This window comes from Podarcis raffonei, chromosome 9, assembly GCF_027172205.1.
Source record: "Podarcis raffonei isolate rPodRaf1 chromosome 9, rPodRaf1.pri, whole genome shotgun sequence".
NCBI classification, from domain to species: Eukaryota; Metazoa; Chordata; class Lepidosauria; order Squamata; family Lacertidae; genus Podarcis; species Podarcis raffonei.
Window position 1 is genome coordinate 70,236,479 of NC_070610.1, and position 25,031 is coordinate 70,261,509.

Genomic DNA, 25,031 nt, shown 5'->3' on the forward strand with positions numbered 1-25,031 from the left:
TTCTGAAACACTGCTTGAAGTAGGATTCTTAATTTATTTTTGTTTTTCTATCTACTTGAATGTGCCACTACACTGTATCACAAATTGCTTTTGGAACTGCTCTGCATTTCCAAAGCGTTCTGCTTCAGACAGAGGTGGGAGAGAGGACTGCTGCTGTACAAAACTGAAGTCCGACGCTCTCTTGGAGTCAGTTGTGTAGCCCTTGGAACCAGGGACAACAGGCTGAAAAAACAAAGTACTTTTGCACATGGCGCACAGTTAAAATTATGGGATTTGCTCCCTCAAGATGTTTTGTGGACCACCAATCTGGATGGCTGTAAAAGAGGATAAGACAAATTCAAGAATACGCTATCAACCACCGTAAGTCATGGTCTACCTCGACTGCTGGAGGCAGGGAGTATAAAAGCAAAAAGAAAACTAAATCAGACATGTGTAACATTTCATTCACGTAACAGAATTGCACATCAATCCACATTCGTGTTGAGAGATCTGCTCCACCTGCTGATCTGCTGCTGAGCCAAATTTCAGGTATTACTATTAGCATATAAAGTCCTCAGCAGCATGAGACATACAGGCCTTACCCTGTATGTGCCAACTCATTCATTTTGATCTGCACAACTAGTATTTCCGTGTTATGCACTTATAAGGAGTCGATCCTTCAGTATGGCAGTACCGGCCCTTTGGAACTCCCTGCCCATTGATATTAAGCAGGAGCTGTGCTGTTTTCAAGGCCTGCTAAAACATTTTTTTTGAAGCCTATTCAGACATGCAATTGTATTGTGTATATTGATTTTAGAACTGCTGCATTTATTTATTTTTGTTTGATCTATTTTGTTTTTAACATTTGATTTTACTGGTTATTGTTAAATCGACCGTTTTATATTGCTTTATGTAACCAGCTTGGAGGTTTCTCTTGGTTTAAGCGGTACATATAAATCATGCTAAATAAATAAATATACAGTTACAGATAGGTAGCCGTGTTGGTCTGCCATAGTCAAAACAAAAAAATTTTTTTCCTTCCAGTAGCACCTTAAAGACCAACTAAGTTAGTTCTTGGTATGAGCTTTCGTGTGCATGCACACTTCTTCAGATACACAGAAATATACAGTTACCGTAAATACCAAGTTACCAAGGATACAGTTACTGAAAGTCCCTGCTATAAACCATTCCTGCCAGTCCTCAGGCCACCATACAATGAAACCAGTTAATTGTTAAGTGTGCAATTGCTTGTTAAAGTTATGCAGATGTTTACCTGAGCACAAGACCTGCTCAAAAAACCAATGGGAACCAATGCAGTGATTCCATGCACGCTTAAAACATATTTAGGATTGTGTTGGTTTTCTACATCTTGAGAAACCAGACAATAAAATCTGCATGTATTGTTTGTCCTAATAACCCAGACTTCGATTAAAACAACAGCAACACACAGCTGAAGAAAGGTAAAAGAAAATCAGGTCACTTGCAAGAAAAAATGCCAATTATTTTTATACATGGTGCCTGCTTGCTCCAGAATGACGGGTAATTCTACACCCACAGTTGTCAAGATATTTGCAGAAAACTCCTGCTTTTCATCAACTGCCATATGAAAGTGACATGTATTTAATATTAATGAGGCTGAAGAAGAACAGCAGGGTTCGCCAGCATCTTATCATGTACCGTATTTTTCCGTGTATAAGACGCCCCACATATAAGATGCCCCCTATTTTAGGGGACTCCAAATTAAGAAAACACCCCCTCAGCACTACGCCCCCATGTATAAGACGAGCAGCAATTTAACACCTAATTTTTTGGTTTAAAAAACCCCCTCGTCTTATACATGGAAAAATACAGAAAGTCACTCTGTGGCAAAAACACGACATCCTTTAACATGCACAACATTTTGGCAGCCTTCTCTTGGTTTCACATTGCATACAATATTTGGGAAATTATCTTGAAAGTAAACGTAAGCAGAGGAAAGGCTGTGTGAAGAACGCTAAATTTCAAAGACACCATGGTATTCTGGATTGTTAAAGAGTTGGTGTAGGTAGGGAATTTATGGTTCTTAACTCAAGGCACTTTAAGAGCCATTTCCAATATTATGTGGCTGAATAGCTTATTTTTTGATTTTGCAAATGAGCATGCCCAAATCCAGACTTAAGAAAGCTCTAGGTATGTCTACAGGGGTTTTCCCCCTTTTTTGCCCTGGCTTTTGAAACTTGCAATGTGTACTTTTAGGACCCACCTTATTTCTATGATTCTGAGTTGTTTTAAACTGTTTTTAATATTGTTTTAATTGTTGCAACCCACCCTGGGACCTCAGGATAGGATAATAATAACAGTAATAACAGTAATACCACCACTGAGTTTGTTTTAAAGAAAAAAGTTGAGTAAGGAAGCCCATAATAAGTGACAACTAAGCTTCTCAACGGGACGTGGGTGGCACTGTGGGTTAAACCACAGAGCCTAGGACTTGCCGATCAGAAGGTCAGTGGTTCGAATCCCTGCGATGGGGTGAGCTCCCGTTGCTCGGTCCCTGCTCCTGCCAACCTAGCAGTTCGAAAGCACGTCAAAGTGCAAGTAGATAAACAGGTACCACTCTGGCGGGAAGGTAAATGGCATTTCCGTGCACTGCTCTGGTTCTCCAGAAGCAGCTTAGTCATGCTGGCCACATGACCCGGAAGCTGTATGCCGGCTCCCTCGGCCAATAAAGCGAGATGAGCGCCGAAACCCTAGAGTCGTCCGCGACTGGACCTAATGGTTAGGGGTCTCTTTACCTTTACCTTTAAGCTTCTCATCATTGGGCTGGGAAGAAAAGAGGTAGGTCAATTGGTAGAGCATGCAACTACCATTTCAGGATCAGGACTAATTTCAGGATCGTGGGTTCAAGCCGCACATTGGGCAGAAAAATCCTGCATTGCAGGGGGTTGGACTAGATGGCCCTTGTGGTCCCTTTCCAACTCTACGATTCTGTAATTCATTTTGCCTGACATACAGATGAACCTCTATTTCAAATACTAAACAAAGGATGAGAAACACAAAGGCCCCGTTGGCACATAATACCAAACCCTAGTTTAAAAATTAAACTATGACAGAACGCAAACAGTGCTGATGTGCACTGTTCAACATTGCTCCGTTTTCCTCACTCTGACTTTGCTGCACCAGGGAGGGAGCAAGCCAGAGTCTGGCTTTGCATTATGCACAAAGCGGTTAGTTTCCCCCAAAAGAAACCACAAGTGGTAAGCAGAGAACAAACCTTTGCTTCAAATATGAATGGTATTTGAAGAGAAGCAACAAGCGCTGGCTTACAAAGCCAGTCTCTGGTTTGTTTTCATCCCTGGTGCAGCAAAGCCAGGAGTCGGAGACGAGTCGAAATTGGGACTTTTGAGCTGCATGTACTAGCATGCTACTCATTTTAATTAAACCATAGTTATTCTTTAACTATAGTTAAATGTTACAGGCTAGCCAGCCTAAAGTGTTTTGTGGCACCAGACAAAACAAGTTTTCTGATAGCACAAGGCTTCATGGGCTAAAGCCCAGTTCATCAAATGTGTTAAGTGTTACCCATGGATGGCTGGCAAGACTGGTTGGCAGGATGGATGAGGACAGTGTGGTCAAATAAGAATGAAATGGTGGAGAAATGGATAGCCTATCAGAGATTAATTAAATGCATTTGTTTTATTTATTTGCCGATTCTATAAACCACCTTTCACTACATTGTAATTTCAGAGTGGCTTCCAACATGTCACAAAAGCGAACTGCAATACATCAAAACACTAACAGTTTAAAGTAAGTTGATGTAATATAATATCAAACAGAAAACAAGAGCAGATGGAACCTCCGGACTAAAAACCAGACACTGGTTAAAACCAAGACAACTCAACTCATTCAAAGGCCTTGGGGAAGAAGCATTGTGAGCCATCAAAACTGTAGTAATCGCCGATAACACAATTGGTTTTAACACCGTTAAAAGTTAATTTACACCTGCAATGCTAAAGGAAAGCTATCACATTTCTCAGTAAGTTCTAATTCAGCACTATCATGTGGGAGGCTCCCACTCAATACATGAATACAGCATTCTTGTCTTGTTGGCCAAGCCGTAGCCTGTATGCCAGGGCTAGGAAAGCTTGTTGTTCGACTCCAACTCCTATCATCCCAAGCCAATAGTTGATAGGAGATGTAGTCCAGCTACACGTGAAGAGCCAATGATTCCTCTTCCCTGTTCCTACGCAAACTGGTCAGCAACTGCTGTGTATATATTGGATCCATGTCAAAAAGAGAGACTCAAAGGATCTCAGGACAGCATAGGTTGTTTTCCATTAATCCTGCCCTCACAGCAATCCTGTGAAAGGGCAGGTTGAACTGCTGACTCAAGATTGCCCATCAGTTCTAAGCCAGGGAGGACCTTTCCTGCCAAGTTCCATTGGTCAAGTTCAAATAACAACACTGCTCTGAGTCAGGCTGTAGGCTCAGTGGTAGAGCATCTGTTCTGCATTCAGAAGGTCGCAGGTTCAATCCCTGGAATCTCCAGGTAGATAGATAGGGTTTCCCAAACTTGGGTCCCCAGCTGTTGTTGAACTACACAACTCCCCTCATCCCTAGCTAGAAGGACCAGTGACCAGGGGTGATGGGCTTTGTAGTAAACAAAAGAGGTTTAAAGACTATCTCAAGGCCAATGTAAAAAAATGTTGTATAAACACTGACAACTGGGAAACATTGGCCTGTGAGCGCTCCAGGTGGAGAACAGCCTTTGCCAAAGGTATCATGGGCTTTGAAGACACTCGAACTCAGGACGCAAGGGAGAAACGTGCTAAGAGGAAGGCACACTTGGCAAATCCACACTGGGATCAACTCCTGCCTGGAAACCAATGTCCCCACTGTGGAAGGACGTGGGGATCCAGAATTGGCCTCCACAGTCACTCTCGGACTCATTGTTAAAACCGTGTTTATGGAAGACAATCTTACTCGGCTACGAGTGATCACCAAAGAAGAAGTCGTCCAACAACAGCTGGGGATGCAAGTTTGAGACGTGGGACGTACACAATACTGAGCTGGATGTGTCATTGGCCTGACTCAGTATGAGGAAGCTTGTTAGGGGGCGGCCGCCGAGACCATATAACACCGGTCTTGAAAGACCTACATTGGCTCCCAGTACGTTTCCAAGCACAATTCAAAGTGTTGGTGCTGACCTTTAAAGCCCTAAACGGCCTCGGTCCAGTATACCTGAAGGAGCGTCTCCACCCCCATCATTCTGCCCGGACGCTGAGGTCCAGCGCTGAGGGCCTTCTGGCGGTTCCCTCATTGCGAGAAGCAAAGCTACAGGGAACCAGGCAGAGGGCCTTCTCGGTAGTGGCGCCCGCCCTGTGGAACGCCCTTCCAGCAGATGTCAAAGCGATAAACAACTACCTGACATTCAGAAGACATCTTAAGGCAGTCCTGTTCAGGGAAGTTTTTAACGTGTGATATTTTGCTGTATTTTGGTTTTTATGGAAGCCGCCCAGAGTGGCTGGGGAGGCCCAGCCAGATGGGCGGGGTATAAATAATAAATTATTATTATTATTATTATTATTATTATTATTATTATTATTGGTTTCTAAAGCAGTCTCGTCTTTACTTTTGCTATCAGCGAGTTGCCCTTGGAGACACACCCCAACCTTTTTTGGGGGGGTGTAAAGGAGGCAAAGCAAGGAAATCTCTAGGTTAGAGCAACTGACCACTGCAGATCAGCACAGGATGTGGTTTGCTCATTGCTCAAGAATGAACAACGTCCGTCCACCCCACCCCCCCGGCTTCAAAACTCACACTATTGTTTCTGCTGCAATAACAACGCTTTGCAGCAAGAGAGGGGATGCGGTGTGACCACAGTAGCCCATATTTATAGAGAGAGAGCAGGGAGGATGCTGGGAACCTCCAGGAGTTCAGTTCCTCTACAGCAGCAATGCCCAAATTGTGGGCCAGGGTGAAAGAAGTGTTACTATGCCACAAGAAAGGAAAGTATTTCAAAAGTCCCCAAGAGCTGAATATATAGAGGGGCGTGGCAAAAGAAAGCTATTTGCAGCATCTGTGCATGAGTGCCTGTTCTGGTCTTTCATTCAGCCTCTGCTGGGGTTAAGTAGGCGTTTCTGTCTTAAAACTGTAGACGCACAGAATCGTAGAGTTGGAATGGCCCACCAGAGTCTCCTAGTCCAACCCCCTGCAATGCAGGAATCTTTTTCCCCAATGTGGGGAGCTCAAACCCATGACCCTGAGATAAGTCTCATGCTCTACTGACTGAGCTATCCCAGCAATTATTCAATGGATGATTCCATGGCTTCCAAGGCAGAACTCCCAGTCCTTGGAGAACCTGTGACTCACAATAGACTCACAATAGAAATGCAGTGGGCTGAGCTCTTCTGAAGGTGTGTAATTCTAACACATTCTGAAAATAAAACTCCAATTCTCAATTGGGGGAAGTGGGACAAATATGCACTGGCAACCATGAGTTGGGAGGAACATTGGGCTCCAGTGTAGAGAGACTCCCAGTGCTCTAAGTCAGGCATGGCCAAACCTGGCCCTCCAGATGTTTTGGGACTACAATTCCCATTATCCCTGACCACTGGTCCTGTTAGCTAGGGATGATGGGAGTTGTAGTCCCGAAACATCTGCACAGCCAAGTTTGGCCATGCCTGCTCTAAGTGAACACTTTGTAGAGTTCTGGTTGCCTAACCTCCTCAAGGATACTGTAGAGTTGGAGAAGGTTCAGAAAAGGGCAAGGGGATGGAGCAATGGCTGCAGCATTTGAGACTTTTTAGTTTAGAGAAAAGGAGATATAATAAAAGATTATAAAATTACACATGGCATGGATAAAGTGGGCAGAGAAAACTTCTTCTCCCTCTCTCACAACACTAGCAGGCATCCAATGAAGCTCAGTCAGTAGAGCATGAGACTCTTAATCTCATGGTCATGGGTTCAAGCCCCTGGTTGGATGAAAGATTCTAGCATTGCATGGGGGTTGGGACTAAATGACCCTTGTGGTCCCTTCTAACTCTTCTATGATTCAGTGAATCAAAGAAGGTATTTTGTTGTTCGTTTAGTTGTGTCCGACTCTTCATGACCCCATGGACCAAAGCATGCCAGGCACTCCTGTCTTCCACTGCCCCCGCAGTTTGGTCAAACTCATGCTGGTAGCTTCCGAGAACACTGTCCAACCATCTTGTCCTCTGTCGTCCCCTTCTCCTTGTGCCCTCCATCTTTCCCAGCATCAGGGTCTTTTCCAGGGAGTCTTCTCTTCTCACAAGGTGGCCAAAGTATTGGAGCCTCAGCTTCAGGATCTGTCCTTCTAGTGAGCACTCAGGGCTGACTTCCTTCAGAATGGATAGGTTTGATCTTCTTGCAGTCCATGGGACTCTCAAGAGCAGGGGTAGGCAACCTAAGACCTGGGGACTGGATGCGGCCCAATTGCCTTCTCAATCCGGCCTGCGGACAGTCCGGGAATCAGCATGTTTTTACATGAGTAGAATGTGTCCTTTTATTTAAAATGCATCTCTGGGTTATTAGTGGGGCTTAGAAATTCGTTCAGTTTCCCCCCTCAAAATATAGTCTGGCCCCCCACATGGTCTGAGGGACGGTGGACCGGCCTATGGCTGAAAAAGGTTGCTCAAGAGTCTCCTCCAGCACCATAATTCAAAAGCATCAATTCTTCAGTATAACAACCACAAAGCCCACTGGACCAGTGAGAGGGCAACATGGCATCTTAGAACCATAGAATCATAGAAGTGTAGAGTTGGAAGGGACCCAATGGTCATCTAGTCCAACCCCCTGCAATGCAGGAATCTCAGCTAAAGCATCCATGACAGAGTCCAACCTCTGCTTAAAAACCTCCAAGGAAGGAGAGTTCACCACCTTCCAAGGTAGACAGTTCCACTAGTTCAGATGTTGCTGAACTACAGCTCCCATCATCCCTGACCACTGGCCATGCTGGCTAAGTCTAATGGGAGTTCTGATCCATAACCTCTGGAAGGCACTGCAATAAGTATCCTTGAAATATGGCCTCCTCTCACTAGAGTAAGTAATAATAATATTGGGAGCATGAGCAGTTCTCTAAACACTTTGAAACCAGGAGGCATCTGAGTCAGGTTCTTCAGTCCAGAACAACCCCCGTTCCTTCTGTCAGTGATCTGCCTAATAAAGCTCTCTTCCCAAACATGGTGTCCTCCCGATTTGTTTGGACTCCAGCTCCCATCAGTCCCAGGCAGCACAGCCAATGGTCCAAGGTGGTGGAACTTGTATCACAACATATGTTGTTGTTGTTGTTGTTGTTGTTTAGTCGTTTAGTCGTGTCCAACTCTTCGTGACCCCATGGACCAGAGCACGCCAGGCACCTCTGTCCTCCACTACCTCCCACAGTTTGGTCAGACTCATGCTGGTAACCTCGAAAACACTATCCAACCACCTCGTCCTCTGTCGCCCCCTTCTCCTTGTGCCCTCCATCTTTCCCAGCATCAGTGTCTTCTCCAGGGAGTCTTCTCTTCTCATGAGGTGGCCAAAGTCTTGGAGCCTCAGCTTCACGATCTGTCCTTCCAGTGAGCACTCAGGGCTGATTTCATTAAGAATGGATGCGTTTGATCTTCTTGCAGTCCATGGGACTCTCAAGAGTCTCCTCCAGCACCAAAATTCAAAAGCATCAATTCTTCGGCGATCAGCCTTCTTTATGGTCCAGCTCTCACTTCCATACATCACTACTGGGAAAACCATGGCTTTAACTATACGGACCTTTATTGGCAAGGTGACGTCTCTTATGGATGGATATGGATGATACCAAACGGGGAAACACAGCTCTTCACCCTCCAGCTCTTGAGAGAAGCTTTCTTTCTTTTTAAAAGCAAACTGAAATGAACTCTTCCATCAAATCAAACATTGCAGTTGCCATACTGGACGGGAACAAATTTCTGTCTCCAGTCCAAGGCTTAACAGTGGCCAGCCAGAAGCCTCTAGGAAGGTTATGAGCAAGGCACAGTGGAGACAAGTCTCTGGCTTTCTCCCCAGCCTCTGCTACTACACCCAGTCTTTGAACACAGAGGTCCCACCCAGCCTAGCTGACAGCTCCTGAACAGAATTCCCCTCTAACCCACATTTAAAGACAACTGAGTTGCTGACTGTCACAAATTCCTGTGGCAAACAGTTCCATAAGTTTGATTAATAAAAGTTTGCATGCGGCTAGTCCCAGAATATGAAAACCTACAGAAAAGAAATCAAGACACCTGCCTAAATAATGCATTCCACTAAAGTGAATGTAATTTAAGATGGTGCAGCAGCAGTTCTGGGATTGTGGCCTGAATCTCTTGGGTTTATTTCATTTTTAAAAACAAGTTCACCAAATGCAGCAAATCTCAGGACCGACCAACTTCCGCCCAGTTGAAAGATTGCAGTAACTGCTTTAGTGAAAGGTCAATGGTTTGGATCCACTCCCAGCTGAACTCTCTGGTGCTTTTCCCTTCTCACCAGCCCTAAGCAAGCAAGCGACATGAGCACAGAAAGCAGGATGAGGAGTTAGCGGCTGGCACATACAGAACAATTATACTGGTAAGTTCAGTTGGGTGTTCTGGCACCATCACAGCAAACTCATACTCAGCATCTGGTCTGCATGCATAAAGTTCCAGGTTCAACTCCTGGTATCTCCAGGCCTGCCTAAATTCCTGGAGAGATGCTGCCAGTCAGTGCAGACAGCACAGTTAGATGGCTCAATGTTCTGAATGAGGCAGCTTCCCAAGTTTACTCTCAAGTGCTGGTCCATATATAGCCAAAAGAGAATCATCCCACCATCCATTTGGATTTGCAGATAGTGTCTCCCTGAAATAACTCCAACTGCTGGGAACTCCATGGCAATATACTGTGTGCTCCAAGTGGAACAGCAATAGTAATCACTGCTCCCCTTTTCCCAGTAGCTGAATTCTGAACTTTGAATTTCGACCATGGCGTGCAGACCAGAAATTGGCAGGAAGTTTCCGAGCAATCTGATCAGGAGTCTATAAATCTCATCACTAGCCAATATCAATGTACCGCTGGCAAGTGCCTCATGTCACATACCCAGGACTGGGGCCGGCCCTACCATTGGGCAGAGTAAGGTGACTGCCTCAGGTGGAATGCTGGGAGACAGTGGCAACAGCCCCCTGACTAATCTTCCTCAGCCCCAAGCCATTTGCCCTCTGCTGGCGGATATTGCTGTGTATGCCACACGAATTGTCCTGGACCCGCTAAACAAGGCTGCTGCCTCTGCCATGTGTGCTATCCTGTTGCTAGTATCAAAGTGAGAGTCTACTGCTAGTTTAGTTGGTGCCTTGTGCATAGAATAGGGGGTAGGGATGCATCTTGTTCATTGCCTCAGGCAGCAAAATGCCTTGGTCCAGCCTTGCCCAGGAGAGAGGTCCAGAGAAGCCCTGTGAGTTGCACACCATATTACAGAGGCCCAGCTAGCCTCAGCTAGATGTCAGGCATTTAGTGCTGCTAGTCCCAGGCTGCAGAACACTCTTCCAGCAGAGATTCAGCATGACATCCTTCTCGCTTCCAACTTCCAGGACCCGTTTTTGTGCTGGCAGACCGATGCAGCTGTTCAAAACTTTCTTGATTATCCAGTCATTTTAATGATGGTTTTGTACTGTGTTGTTGTTTTTAATGGGGCCTTGTTTTAATAAATACACATTGGTGTACGCTTCACTGACAAGTTTAGGAGAGGGCTGTAAGGTGAATGTTTATAAATGAGGAAATAAACAGAAGATCCCTTCTCTTCTGAGCGTTCATGCCCTGCACTGGGCTCACGGAAAGGAAAGGAGAAGGCAAAGGAGACCACACAGCCACAGCACCCCAAGTCTGCAGAACTCGGGAGAGCGAAGTAGCCTGGCTTCTCGCCCTTCCTCTTGGGTGCTTGTTTGCAGGAGGTGAGAGAAGCCAAGACACCCACTGCGCTGCCTGCAAAAGCACTCTGCGAGGCCAGACAAAAAAATGTCCCTCCGTCCCACCTAGCTCTCTGCACATGCCACAGGGCCCAAGAGGCGAGGTGTGGACCTGCAGTAATCACAAAGAATAACTGGGTAGTTAGCAGCCAAGCCAATATGTGCAGGCACTCCTGCTTCATTCATTTTCCCTTCTTCCCTCTCATCATTAAACCCATAGCCTGCTAGGCAGCTGAAGCCACAATGGCCAGAATGATGTGAAAGGGGACCTGCCACAATCACAGAGCAGCAAATGAAGTCCCCAGAATGTCTGCTTTTGCTTTTTTAAATAAAAGCACGTTAGGAGAGAGTAGAGGAAAATGAAACCAGCTAGGAGAAATTCTAAGAGTTTAGTAAAACATGTTGGGCAGAGCTTTCTGTGGTCAAAGGATAAGGATCAACTCAATCTCTATATGAAAGCCTAAGGGAGTGGCCCTCAAACTTTTTTCTCTGAGCCACAGTTTCAGAATAAAAATTTGCTTGCACCGAACCGAATTTTTTATTGACAAGAAATACATTGGGGGGAAAAGGAAAGAACTCTTAGCAGTGCCTGGTTCATAACATGGAACACAACTACTTTATAGTATGATCACGGGGAACCCCTGAAAGTATAACACAACGCAGCTACATAAGAACATGACTCATTCCCAAAATATAATTATAAGCGAGCCTCCTACATATGTACCTTTAGTATGCCTACAAACTCAATGAGAGGTGTGAGCTTGCTTTTGCTGGGTAATCTCAATTATATTAGGTCTGATTTGAGACAAACAAATTCCCATTTCCTCATCAACCCAAGACGTTCTCTTTTCTGATCTTTCTTATTTCTCAGAATTGAAAATCCCGGTTGACAACAATATGTGTTGCAGAACTGCAGCCAGTGTTCTTGAAGAGAGGCGAAGATACTGTTTTTCTGGCTGTATATATTAAAATATATTTCGATACTATGCTATACTATACTGCACTGAAATGTTTAAACGTTTGGTTATCCTTAAATCTTCCTGCCACATTTGTCATCTTCTCATGCCACAACCTTTGAAAACCACTGGCCTCCGTAGCTCAGAGGCGCAAGAGCTCAATTATTGGAGCCCAGGGCCTGGCCCAACAGTAAAAGCTAACAGCAGCATTCATAATAATAATAATAATAATAATAATAATAATAATAATAATAATCTAGTAATACCAAATTATTTGCAGATTCACAAGAGGCAGTGCGGGGTTCCAGGTTCCCTGCAATCCTCAGACTGTGTGTTCTTTGCCCACCCACTTCCAAAAGAGACCCTCCTGAACCTGCAACTTCTAAAAAGGGAAGGAAAAGAAATTGCAGCGAATGAGGCAAAGAAAAAAAACAAAACAGGAAAACAAAACCCACCACATTCCTTCAGGTGCAGGCACTGAGCCAGGAAAATCTTGCTCTGGAGAAGAAAAGGCTTACAAACCCGGGAAGAGACTAAATTGCTGTTGAAATTAAAAGTATGTTTGTTTGCAAAGAGCCAAGCAGCTCAGAAACTCTCAGCATTTAAAGGGTCTTAGTAATTCAGGCTCTCTGGCATTTCCCCCAGCTTGTGCTAAGGAAGATGTTCAAGAACTTCCCACGCTCCTTGACACTCACACAGCTTCTCTGGGGTTAGCAACTGAAAGAAATCAGCAAAGCCACAGGCTTGCTAGAAACCAGATACCAGCCATTTTATTCTAAAAGGGCAGCATACATTGCAAGTCCAGTGCATATTGGGAGAAAGCTGCTACAGAACAAGAGTCTTTTTTTTTTTTTTGCAAGTAAGAACAAAGCATATCATATTCCCAATCTGTGCTCTTTGGTAATAGCTACACAAAAAGATATCGTCTGATAGAAGGAGAAGCAGCAACTTGTGTACTCAGGAACCAACTAAAATTCTCCATCTAAAAAAACCAGGCTGCAAGGTTTGATGGAGAACTGAAAATAACTTTCGACCACTACAACACACGTGTGCATCACCTAAAGACAACAACATGTAAACTTCTTGCTTCAAAACCACTGTTTTCACCACTATGTGAATTAAAAAAATCAATTTTAAAGTTAGTTTTCGTCAACTAACATTTATTTCACCAATTTGCAGCCCTACTAGTGAAGATGAACTATGAGGAACGAAGACCTGTCAGAATAGAAGTCCCCAGTTTTGCTTAGCATCCAAGATGATTTTGGGAAGCAAATGAGGAGGGCATGAGGGTAGCTGTTCAACAGTTTTCAACTCTCCCCGCCTTTTGTTTCTTAAGGCAATACTCACTATTTGTGATTATAACACAGGGCATTCCTTACTTATGGCCATGCTCCCTAGTCTTTGGGGGAGAGGGGACAGAAGGCAGACCCCTTCCCCTCATCCTGTACCAGATCCCCTAAGACCAGAATGAGCAGCTATTCTGGGAGCAAAATTAGACTGCAAAATCTGCAAAGCAGTAGTTTCAGAAACTGCACCCGCTAAAAGGTGGTGCAGTTTTGATTCCTACATTGACATTTCCTCTTACAAGCACTGAACTCAAGGCTCTTGGGGATATCTGGCTGCACCTATATTGCTGGTTCACGCAGGCATGTCCATCCAGCAATGCTAGCATGTATGAAGATGTCCTCAAAAGGCAGAACTTCAGGTCACGTGGAAAGCTTTCCTAGTCAGTCACTTCACACCTTCAGCACCAAGCCACCAAGTAATGAATGTCTGAACCAGCCCGTGGAATTGCTCTGAGCGAGGGCAATGGAGGCTCTACAGCGGACGCTTGGGTTGCGAACGTGATCCATGCAGGATGCACATTTGCAACCCGCAGCATTCGCAACCCACGTCTGCGCATGCACGGATTGTGATTTGGTGCTTCTGTGCATGCGTGGGTTGTGATTTGGTGCTTCTGTGCATGCGTGGGTTGTGATTTAGCGCTTCTGCGCATGCGTGGGTTGTGATTTAGCGCTTCTGCGCATGCGTGGGTTGTGATTTAGTGCTTCTGCGCATGCGTGGGTTGTGATTTAGCGCTTCTGCGCATGCGTGGGTTGTGATTTAGCGCTTCTGCGCATGCGTGGGTTGTGATTTAGCGCTTCTGCGCATGCGTGGGTTGTGATTTAGTGCTTCTGTGCATGCGTGGGTTGTGATTTAGCGCTTCTGCGCATGCGTGGGTTGTGATTTAGCGCTTCTGTGCATGCGTGGGTTGTGATTTAGCGCTTCTGCGCATGCGTGACCGCTGGAAGCCGGAAGTAACCCGTTCCAGTACTTCCAGGTTTCGGCAGTCCATAACCCGAAAAAACACAACTTGATGCAGCTGTAACCCGATGTATGACTGTACTAAAATCAGAACCTTCTCTGCATGGAACCAACACCTACCCCATAAGTTTGTTTTGATGCTGCCATGGGAGAGGGATGCTTGGGCAGAAACTATTTCTTCCCATAACCCCCATTGACATTCAGCATGGTGAAATCCAAAGCAGACCAAAGACCTCCTGTAGTCCATCCTCCACGCTCTCAGCCCCTTCCCTGGACTCTGATACCTCCTGAATCCCACCAACTTCCCCCATCTCACTTGGGCCTTCCCAAGGTCCCCAGCTCCAACTTGTTGAGAGTTCCTCCCATTCGTCCTCAGGATCAGACCATGTTTGATGCCGCCATGGGACTCGTGGCATCTACAGGGAAAGACTAAAACACTTCTGGCTTTTTTAGTGGATTTCTTTTTAAAGTGGCAGGGACTCAACAGAAGCCTACAGAGTTACTAATGGCTCCTAAGCGGTTTACAAGTACAAAAGCATTACGTAACTCAAATACACAATAAAACAATTCCACAAATGGCACACATACAGAGAGGGAGAAGCGGTCAGACATTGTTCTCCCTCTCATATAACACTGGAAACCAGCTGCAATCCGAAGAAGGCTGTCAGTTCACAACGGGCAAAAGTGCCATTTTCAACAACCATTGGGACTCTCTGCCACTGGATTAGAGGGGTCTTAGGAAAGAGCCACCGGAGAAAATTAGCAATGACATCTAAACAGAGCAAGCAGGGTCTCCCTCCTCAGCAGAGGGCTGGACTACGTGACATCTGAAGTGCCTCCCTATTCTATGGTTCTTTGTTCACAGGTGGTATAACTCTGGTGCGTACAGCTCAGCAGCAGAACACATGCCTTGCATGCTGAAGGACTGGGAGGTGCTCCCTGCTTGAAACCCTGGAGGGCTGCTGCCAGTCAGTGCAGACAATACTAAGTCAGATGGGCCAAAGGTCTGGTTCAGTATAAAGCAGCTTCCTGTGTGCATAAGTAATGCAAGAAGGGCTTTTACATTTGCCAGAAGCTCGGCTCTGCCCTCGCCGGTCCTGGAAGTATCCTTTTAAAAAATCCAGTATGACCAGAGAATTTGCGCCTGTCCTTTGGGGGATATAGGAAGCCCTGAACCCATATTTTTTAGATGAGGCACGTAGAGAAACCATTGACCCCCTGCTGGTGAGGCTTGCTGACCTCCCAGTAAAGCAAAAATTCAATCTTCTCCTGTTAGGCAAAGACCACAAGATGACCAGGACTGTCACCAGATTCTGCACATAGATCTGTAGGTGCAGACCACCCCCCGATTCAATCTAGTTTGCTTAAGAAAATTCCCAAACCGGGATCCACGGGCGACTTTGGGTCATTTCTCTAAGGTAGCCTATTTTAAAGTTTTTATGTGTTTATATGCCTACCACACTTTTAAACTTAAAATCCATTGTTGTATATTGTTTTAAATGTTTGTTTTGATATTGGGATTGTAGTTCCATTTGTGTTTCTCAAGCTGGTCTCTGACCGTAATAAATTTCATGTGGAAGCCTCCCCTCTGATGCAGGAGAGCTTTTCTTATAGTCTTATGCTAACAGCTTCTGCAAAGCACCTCACTGCTGAAGCAGCTGCTTTGCATAGCCTATTTTTACATAATTAGCAGCTTGCATGGAACTGGCACACTTTTAAAGGAGGAACTATTGGCAACGGGCAAATCAGGTACTAACAACCGGAGTCTGAATAAACAGCAGTGGTAAGCAAGGTCCTGCTGCCAGTTCCAAATTATTCAAATTATGATGAATTGAACTATAATAAAAATGGGAAGCTCCTCACTTGCCTTCTGGGGACAGCAGTCCGTTCGGACCTATTGCATTTGCATTCACAAGAATTTCCGAGAGACATGAGATCTAGAAACTTGTTTATAACATTGGTGGAAGTTGAAGCTCTCAAGATCAGTAATGTGAAGCCAAGGAATGCTTAGGAGGGGGAAAGGAGGGGGGAATAAAATTAGGAGAAGAGGAATGAAAGAAGCAGATACCAGGTGTGAGGGAGAAAGATAGACAATATGGCAAAAATATTAACTGGGTGCCCTGTTGCAGGCTAAGATTAAAGGCGGGTCTTGGGTCTGTAAAGGTAGAAGACTAAAGCTTTAATTAAAAATAGTGAAACTTTTGTCTTCATAGATAGATCCCTGCTGCAGGCTGGAGTCTGACAGTAGCTGTTCTGTTACAAATGTGGATATACTTTATACTTTAGATAATGTTACTCATACAAGTAGCTAGAGCAAACCACCAAACAGAGTGGTTTGCACGATAACGTTTGCCCTTGTTACTTTATGTGCATTATTTTATAATCAGCGCAGTGTCATTTCCCCAGTACATCTCAGTGGGCAAATTCCATGACTCAATAATGCTATCTTGGTTCTGTTAAATCAAGCCAGACTGATCTTTCTTTCAGTTCCTCTCCCCACATCCTACACACAAGCCAAATGTGCCCTCTCTCTCTCTCTCCATGACCAACAGTTTTATTAATGATTAACCCAATTAACCTGCTCATCAGAGCAGTAGTACAATAGGCAGATTCCTGCAAAGATATGGAAAGGAAGTGTTAGGTAATAGGAAACTGGACCCCCAGAGTCTATGCAAGGCCACAGTTGCATAGCTGTCAACGTTTCCCTTTTTTAAAGGGAAATTCCCTTATTCCAAATAGGATTCCTCACAAGTAAAGGGGAAAGTTGACAGCTATGCAGTTTGCTGTCATGCTAAAACAAGAGGGGGAGGGGGCCCCTCTGTTCCTAAGACTCCATGCTCTCTAGAGACCATCCACTAAATATGTCACACTTCATGGGAAGAATAGAGGAGCTGCAAGAAAAGGATTTGGGATAGGTTGGCAAGGAGTCAAAGTATGACTTGGGTGTGTGCGTGCGCTAAAAGGAGTTTTAAAAGTCTGACGTGCTTTTTGAATAGTCCCCATTTCCAGAGGTGTGATGGTTTGCTGGGATGAGTTAATGACATTATACTCTGTACATGCTCAGGGATATCCACCTCTTTCTATTCTGCACGCACGGAGAAAAAAAACTCAAGAGAGAAGGTAATCATCAATAAAGAGTTTCAGACTCTGGCATCTCCAGGTGGAACCGGAAAAGGACCCTGACTGAAACCCTGCAGAGAACCACTGTCCATCATTGTAGATCATATTTGTCAACCTGGTCCTTACCGCCCACTAGTGGGCATTTCAGGATTCTAGGTGGGCGGTAAGGGGTTCTACGGCACAAGTTGAATCCTTCTTCGATCGAGCAATGGTGGGGAGTAAGGAAATTTTACCATCAAGAAAGATGCATTAGTGGGCGGTAGGTATAAAAAGGTTGACTACCCCTGGTGTAGACCATACTAGACTAGATGGACCAATGGCCTGTCTTGGTATAATCATAGTCATTATACATGACATGCAAACTGGGCCATTATGGGGAAGATAGTTGAGATTGTTTAAACCATTGTTTGATGTAGAAGCTGGAATTTTAGTGATAGAACTCTCATTGCCGTCCACAACACCAGCTTCACAAACAAGTACACAGATGTTGCTAATGTGTCTGCCCACAAATACATGTCAGTCATATGTGTCACTCTTGTTACCTTGAAAGGAAAGGGAAATCACCACCATTCTCTTCCATCTTACAGAAGCTTACCTGCTCAATTGCCTGGAGACTATTTCAACTCACCATAGGAGAGTGGCTTTTTCACAAAGCTACCCTCAGCTCATATATCTCACTGCCTCATGCTGTGGCCCTGTGAATCAGCCACAATACCTTTTATTTGGGCTCCCGTGTGGCTGGACCCATTTTGCCCTGGACCCTTTCAGAAAGCAACAAATCCAAATCCAAACTGAAACGTAATTGTTACCAGTCGCACAGAGGAAACGGTGGGAAGAGTGTAATTTTTGTTCATTTAAAATGATAAATGAAAAAAAAAAATATTTACATGAACAATGTTCTTTTTTAAAAAATAAAGTGGGGTAGGGTGGGGCATGATGCAATTGCCAAAACACAATGCAGTCCGTTACCCTACTGGAGCCACAAATTGTATTATAAAACGGTAACAGAAACTAAGCAAGGGAGCCAGGTCACATCTTGAATGCAGACACCATTTTTCACATTCTGAAAGTAGCCACACTGAAGTCATTTGCTCACGCGCAACATCTGTTTTACTGGCATGCACTTAAAAAAAAAACACAACGAACAGGAAAAAGTCAATCAAGTCCCCTTCTCCCTCCCTCCCTCCCTCCCCTCCTCAAGATGTATAAGAGTCCTTTCATATGGCCAGCATTTACTTTCACCAACATCTCTCTAAGTTATAGACATAATAAAAAGGATCTCTATGTCTCTCTTTCGGTAAGGATTTCTTTATGTGAAGCAGCCTGGCAAGCCTGTGAAACAAAGTTTCTCAGACGTCACTGGTTTATCAAAAAGGAAAGAAACCCTACCAAAAAAGTAGGGAGGAGAGACTCCTTCAGAGATCTAATTTCATCCCAACATCTCTCCAGGGTATTCTTCCTATTTTTAATGGCTAAGAAGATCCTCAAGCCTGAATCTTCAACCTTGAAAGGATATGTCCCTTAATATTTTTTTAGCCTCCATTTGTTTAAATCTTTCCTTCACAACCCCAATGCACACCTATAGGTGTATACAAACTGACACCTTCTCTTATCTGCTTCGGGCTTTTGCCACAGGGTGTATGAGAAACCCTTAAGGTGCTATAGGCCTTGCAGAGGTTTCTTGTGGCAAATGACTGCGTCCGCTCGAGTTGACATTTCTCAACTCCCCACCTTAACAAAAAACAGAATTGTACAGTGGAAGGGCAGCAGCTGGATGCTTCAGCGTGTGGGAAACTGCTTGAGAAGCCATTAAGAGTCAAACAAATAAACTGAGTCGCCAACATCATTTCTGTGTCTATTCTTTGGGGAACCAGAGAGACAGAGAGAAGACAGAGGGGATGTTAAGCGAGTTAAAGTTTATACGAATACCAAACTTCTAGTTGCCTCTATTGCTTTTCCACACAGCTCTGCTTCTGATCCCAGAGAATACTGCAACTCTTCGCCCAAGTGATTTTTGGGGGGTGGGGGGAGTTGGGAAAGGAAGGAGAAGGCTAGGTTAAGGCATCTCCATCCAGTACTCCCGTTACCATTGCTGCTGCCTGAACAGAGGATGTTTGAAAACCTCCCAAGAATGCAGTCCTGAAAGACAGACATCCTACTATATGCAGCCCCTTTGCCTTGCCCTGTTTGAAATGCGGTTAACAGGCCACCAGGATACAATATATACAACCCTATATACCTACAGCTTGTTTCCCTTTCCAATGTGGACTAAAAGATGAAGTTCTCTAAAAAGCAGTAAATCGGAAACCACACACGGGTGTTGCAAGCCTGCATTCTTTATAGCACTTTAATTTTCTATTCTTGGGTCATGATCTGCAAGGAAAGTCACACCCCAGTCTACTAATATAAATACTAACAACGTATGCACTTATGGCTTGACTTTTAAAGTGCTCAAGGTGTTCTGCACACTTACAACAACCCTGTAAGGTAGAGCACTACCACTGTCCCCTTACAGAAGATGAAACATTAGGAAGCTGCCTTAAACTGAGTCAAGCCACTGTTCCATCTAGCACAGTGTTGTGTACACTGGTTGGCAGCAGCTCTGTAGGGTTTCCAGCAGGGGTGTTCCTCAGCCCTACTTGGGGTCAGCCAGGGGTTGAACCCGGGATCTTCAGCATGCAGATGCATTGAGCTATGGTCCTGCGCCCTTCTGCATGCCTCACAGATGCTCTCGCACACGGCATGCCAAAAGGTTTGCCATGGCAAAGGTGAGATTCCAATTCAGGACTTGCCACTTCATAGAATCACATGTGTCTCTCTCTTTTGTTCTGGGGTGTTGCTGTTGTCCCCAATGAAAGAGGGGGTGGGGGAGAAGATGCAAAAGAAGGTAAGACAAAAAGCCAGAAAGATAGAGAAGGAAAAAGGCAGGCTTTGGGGGGAAGGAAGGATATGCCCCATATTTTTTTCTGGTCTTTCATATGAAAAGATTCAAAGTGACAGCTCTAACACCACCCCCTTCTGCATCATGGAAAAGCAAAGAGAGTCTTAGAATCAAAGAACTGTAGAGTTGGAAGAGACCACAAGGGATATTTTACCCAAAGTGGGGCTCAAACTCAAGACCCTGAGATCAACAGCAGAGCTGCAACCCACGTCAGAGCAAGTCCCCTGAAAGAGGATTTCCTCCCAAGCAGACATGTATAGAATTGCAATATTACATATTTGCATATGCTAGTCTTCGCCTAGATGTGCTGGCTTGGGCTGGCGGGAGTTGTTGTCCAGCACATCTGGGGGCGGGCACCACGTTGGCGAGGGCTGGTGCATGCCTGCATGTCCTAGATGAATGATGCGCTGGCCTGGAGAGATGTGGTGCTCCGAGAGGTTGTGGGGTTGCAACTGTATATCACCTGGCTCCTCAGCCAGCTAACAAAATCTCACAATGGTTTGGGGAGGCGGCCATCCCGTTATGCTCCCCATGCCTTCTCCACAACACAAGCATGTCCCTCGACCCTAGAGGACAACTTTGCCGCCTTCCCCATCCGCAACCTCAGGCACCTTTCCTTTCCTTTATTTCTGAAGCCACACACCTTCCTTCCACTGACACTGATCCCGGGCACCTTTTCAGAATCGCCAGGGAGGGCGGCCTATTCGTGTTTCCGTCTCCACTACCCACTCCCTCCGATTTTCGTCTGGTGTGCCCTATTTTTAGATAAGACAACCAGCTCCATATTTTGCTACCACACACAAACAAACACACCCCTTTCCCAGCTTTCTTTTCTTTCATTCTCTCCCCCCCCCGCTCTTTTTTTAGAAGCTTGGTACACGGGAAAAGAAACCGGGGTCCGGGCCCTCCTCCTGGCACGTAACGTCTGAACGCGTCCCGTCCCTCGCAAATCCGACCCACCCTCAGCCTCTCACCCCACAGGCGCCCACCTCCGGCGATCCCCTTTGCAATGAATGGAGAAGGAGAGAGATGGAAGAAAGGCGGACGGGCGGGAAGGCGGGGGGAATGCCGCGGACCCCAGGCGGGGTCTCTCTGGCTCGCGTTCCCGGGAAGCAACAAGCGGCCGCCGCCGCCGCCGCCTCGCCCGCTCGCTCTCCCGCCTCAGCCGCCGGGAAGGGAGGCTCGGGCGCGCTCTTCCCCATCTCCGTTATCCGAGCCCGGGCGCTGCGCACATGGGCTGCACGCCCGGCTAACCGGGGAGCTCCAGCGGGAAGGGCGCTCCAGCGGGAAGGGCGCCTCTCCCCTCCTCACTCACCGAGGGTCTCCCCACCGCCACGGCCATGCTGCTGCTGAGGGGGGCGAGGGCGACGACGACGAGGCTCCGGCCGCTGCTGCTGCTGCTCGCCTTCTTCCCCGGCGCCTGACGCGGCGGCTGCTGCTGCTGCCACTGCCCCTCCTCCCGAGCGCCCTCCCCGCTCGCATGAAAAGCAGCCTCTGGCTTCGCCTGCGCTCGCGATTATAAGCGGCAAACATGGCCACCCGGTTGGAAGCGACCATTCGCTGGCGAGAGGGGTGGGTGGAGTGGGGACGTGCGCCTCTGTGCAATGGGGACGGGTGCGCGGGCGGCGGGGGTCGCGAGGCGGCCTTCCCCACCCCCCCAGCTCCCCTCAACCCCGTTTTGGACCGCCGCGCGCGCACGCTCGGAGGCGCCTGCCCCAAAAGGGGCGCGCGAAGAACTGAGGGGGCCGGGAGGCGCCTCGGGGAGAAAGGCGCTTTCCCTCGACTGGGCTGGAGGAGCCATTGGCGCCAGGCGCCCCTTCGGCGAGGGGCTCGCGCCCGAGTCCGTCCGGGCAGAGCGCGCGAGCGGGGACGGCTCTCTCTCCTCCGAGAGAGCCAGGCGGGCAGGCGCGGGGACGCGGCGGGTGTTGGGGGGCTGAATTTCCCCCCTCTGCCTTCATGTGTGCGCCGCCGGGCATGGGAACGGCTAAGGTGGGCAGCGGAAAGGACCTCGCGCTCTCCCCTCGACTGCTGCTGAGTTGGGCAAGGCGGGGCCGTGGCTCAGGGGCAGAGAGCGTCCGCTTTGCGCGCGGAAGGCTGCGGGTTCAATCCCAGGCAGGGTCGCTGCCAGCGTGGGAAGACTCCCAAAACCAATTTCGAAGGGTTTTGGCATCCGCTTAATGATTTCCTTCCGATGCTGTGTGCTGCTTCATTGTGTTTTTATTCCATCCTCTAGTCCAGGGGTCAGCAAACATTTTCAGCAGGGGGCTGGTCCACTGTCCCTCAGACCTTGTGGGGGGCCCGGATTTCTTTGGGGGGGGGAATTGAACGAATTCCTATGCCCCACAAATAACCCAGAGATGCATTTTAAATAAAAGCACACATTCAACTCATGTAAAAACATGCTGATTCCTGGACCATCCGCAGGCTGGATTTAGAAGGCGATTGGGCCGGATCCGTCCCCTGGGCCTTAGTTTGCCTACCCATGCTCTAGTCCAGTGGTTTCCAATCTTTTTTTGGCCATGCACCACCTAAGCATCTCTAAAATCCTGCCCCCCCCCGCCCGGGACCACTGTCAGAGGAAGGGGGGTGCGGTCTGCTCTGGGTGTCATCCCTGAGGGGGGTTGACATCGCCTCCCTGCCCCCCTGGGATGCTCGCCCCACCCCCGGGTGCACAACATGTGCGCCACTGGTGTTGGAGCAGCTAGCTCCTCCTCTGCCTGTGCCATTTAATTCTTATTATTTAAAAAGTGGTCTCCTATTCATGTGGAGGAAGCCTAAAAGGCCATTAACTGTTAATAACTCATTCTTGAATTGCCCCCCCCCTTTAAAATCAAATTGCCCCGCTGTGAGACGTGCACCTCATGTTGGGAATTGCAGCATATAGTCTATTGCAAATGTTGCACAAGAAAGCACAACGTGAGAAGCGAAAGAAGCAGGAAGGTGTCATTCAAAAGCAGGGGGCCTTATACTGAATGCCGGTATCCTGCGGAGACCCAACATGAAGATCACGGACCACTGGCACGTCATGGACCACAGTCTGGAAACTCCTGGTGCCGGAGGACTTTCTTGCACCCTTGGCAAAGAGCGGCTGGGGGAATGCACAAGTGGGCAGGCTCCTAGCTAATCTGAGGAGAGGTGCAATTTTTGTGCCATTTGGGTTTATGCCCTTGGCTTCCAACTTCTAGGTACGTCCCTGCCTGCTGTAGATAATACTGAACATGGTAGACCAACGGTCTGCCTAGGTGTAAGGCTGATTCATATATCAGGAGCTTCACAGCATGTTCCTATTTTTAAACAAAAAAAAAAAAACCACCATTATTTCTCTTTCATAAAGAATTTCGTTCCAGATTGCACAAAGGGTCCCTCTAGGCCAACATCCTAGGCAGGCTTTTTTTAAAAAAAGAAAAAAAGTGTGCCCCATATTTTTCACGGTTCTTTGCTATGAAAAGATTCAGAGCTCTAACACCACCCCTTCTGCATCATAGAAAAGCAAAGAGAGTCTTGCAAAACAAACCTCCCCCCCCCCGCAGCAGATGTCACTCAGAGATAGAGTTCCCCTGAACACCGAAGCTCAATTGGATTTGTCATGTTCACAACAGACCTCCAAAGCAGATTCCAGGAATCCAGAGAAGGCTGGCCTCAGCCAAGACACACTGACTTTCCATGATGACTTGTGAGGTCACAGGGGGTGCCTAAGGCAGGCACACAGAGAAATGCCACAGTGGGGCACCATCCAACAGGTTTTATGCATGTGCCTACTTGGAATGCATGGGCAATGCTCAAGAGCACTACCGCACTCATACACAACAACTATTCATTTCAACTTTTCAAGACAACTACCTGGTGGAATATGCCCACTACGTCCAGAATTTGCCAGACATATCCGGAATACTGCATTCGTCAGCAGTGTCTGGGCAGAAATCAGTCAAATGTCCAGGAAAATCCGGATGTATGGCAACCCATGTCGTCAGCACTGATGTTGGCAACAACTTTTCTGTCTGGGTTTTCACTGTTTGAAATATGGCAACCCTAAATAATGTGATGGTCCAGTGGTCTGACCTGCCTCATAGCAGAGCCCCCTCTATGAGTGCAGCTCTAGTACCGAGCACAGGCCTTTCTGACTGCCCACTTCCACTGGCACGCCCAAAAATATTGTTGGCTGATGACTTCTTAACTTTTTGATAATGGCCAACCGCAAAGAATTCTCAAAATGTCTTATTACCAGTGCAAGTTGCTTTGATGCAAAGCACCAAGGATGCAAAAATAAAATTAGTGTGACTGTACCACTTTTTGCCGCCACTCTGCAGTACACTTGGGACACGGGTGGCGCTGTGTATTAAACAACAGAGCCTAGGACTTGCTGATCAGAAGGTTGGTGGTTCGAATCCCCGCAACAGGGTGAGCTCCTGTTGCTCGGTTCCTGCTCCTGCCAACCTAGCAGTTCGAAAACACATCAAAGTGCAAGTAGATAAATAGGTACCGCTCCGGCGGGAAGGTAAACGGCGTTTGTGCGCTGCTCTGGTTCACCAGAAGCGGCATAGTCATGCTGGCCACACGACCCAGAAGCTGTATGCCAGCTCCCTCGGGCAATAAAGCGAGATGAGCGCCGCAACCCCAGAGTCAGCCACGACTGGACCTAATGGTCAGGGGTCCCTTTACCTTTACCTTACTGCAGTACGCTTGGTGCATGTTGGGACTGAACTCATCAATTTCTTCTGATTACAATGTCTTATATGAAACTACAATAAAATGTCAAACAGCATATCAGTCTGCATTGGTTTTATAGTTCATGTGAGTGGGTGGAAT

General features: G+C 46.7%; 1 protein-coding gene across 6 annotated transcripts in view; it reads right to left on the minus strand.

The window, feature by feature from the left end:
- SEPTIN11 (septin 11) overlaps positions 1-21,842 on the minus strand; it is a 102,220-nt gene extending 80,378 nt beyond the window's left edge. For 3 of the 6 annotated variants that reach the window (XM_053404342.1, XM_053404343.1, XM_053404345.1), the window contains exon 1: positions 21,541-21,841. In XM_053404342.1, the coding sequence (XP_053260317.1) occupies positions 21,541-21,567 (27 nt within the window). In that variant the 5' untranslated portion in view covers positions 21,568-21,841. Of the gene's footprint in view, positions 1-21,540 lie in introns of all 6 variants that reach the window. The other 3 variants (XM_053404344.1, XM_053404346.1, XM_053404348.1) reach the window with 3 other exon arrangements.
- Positions 21,843-25,031: the final 3,189 nt, after the last annotated feature.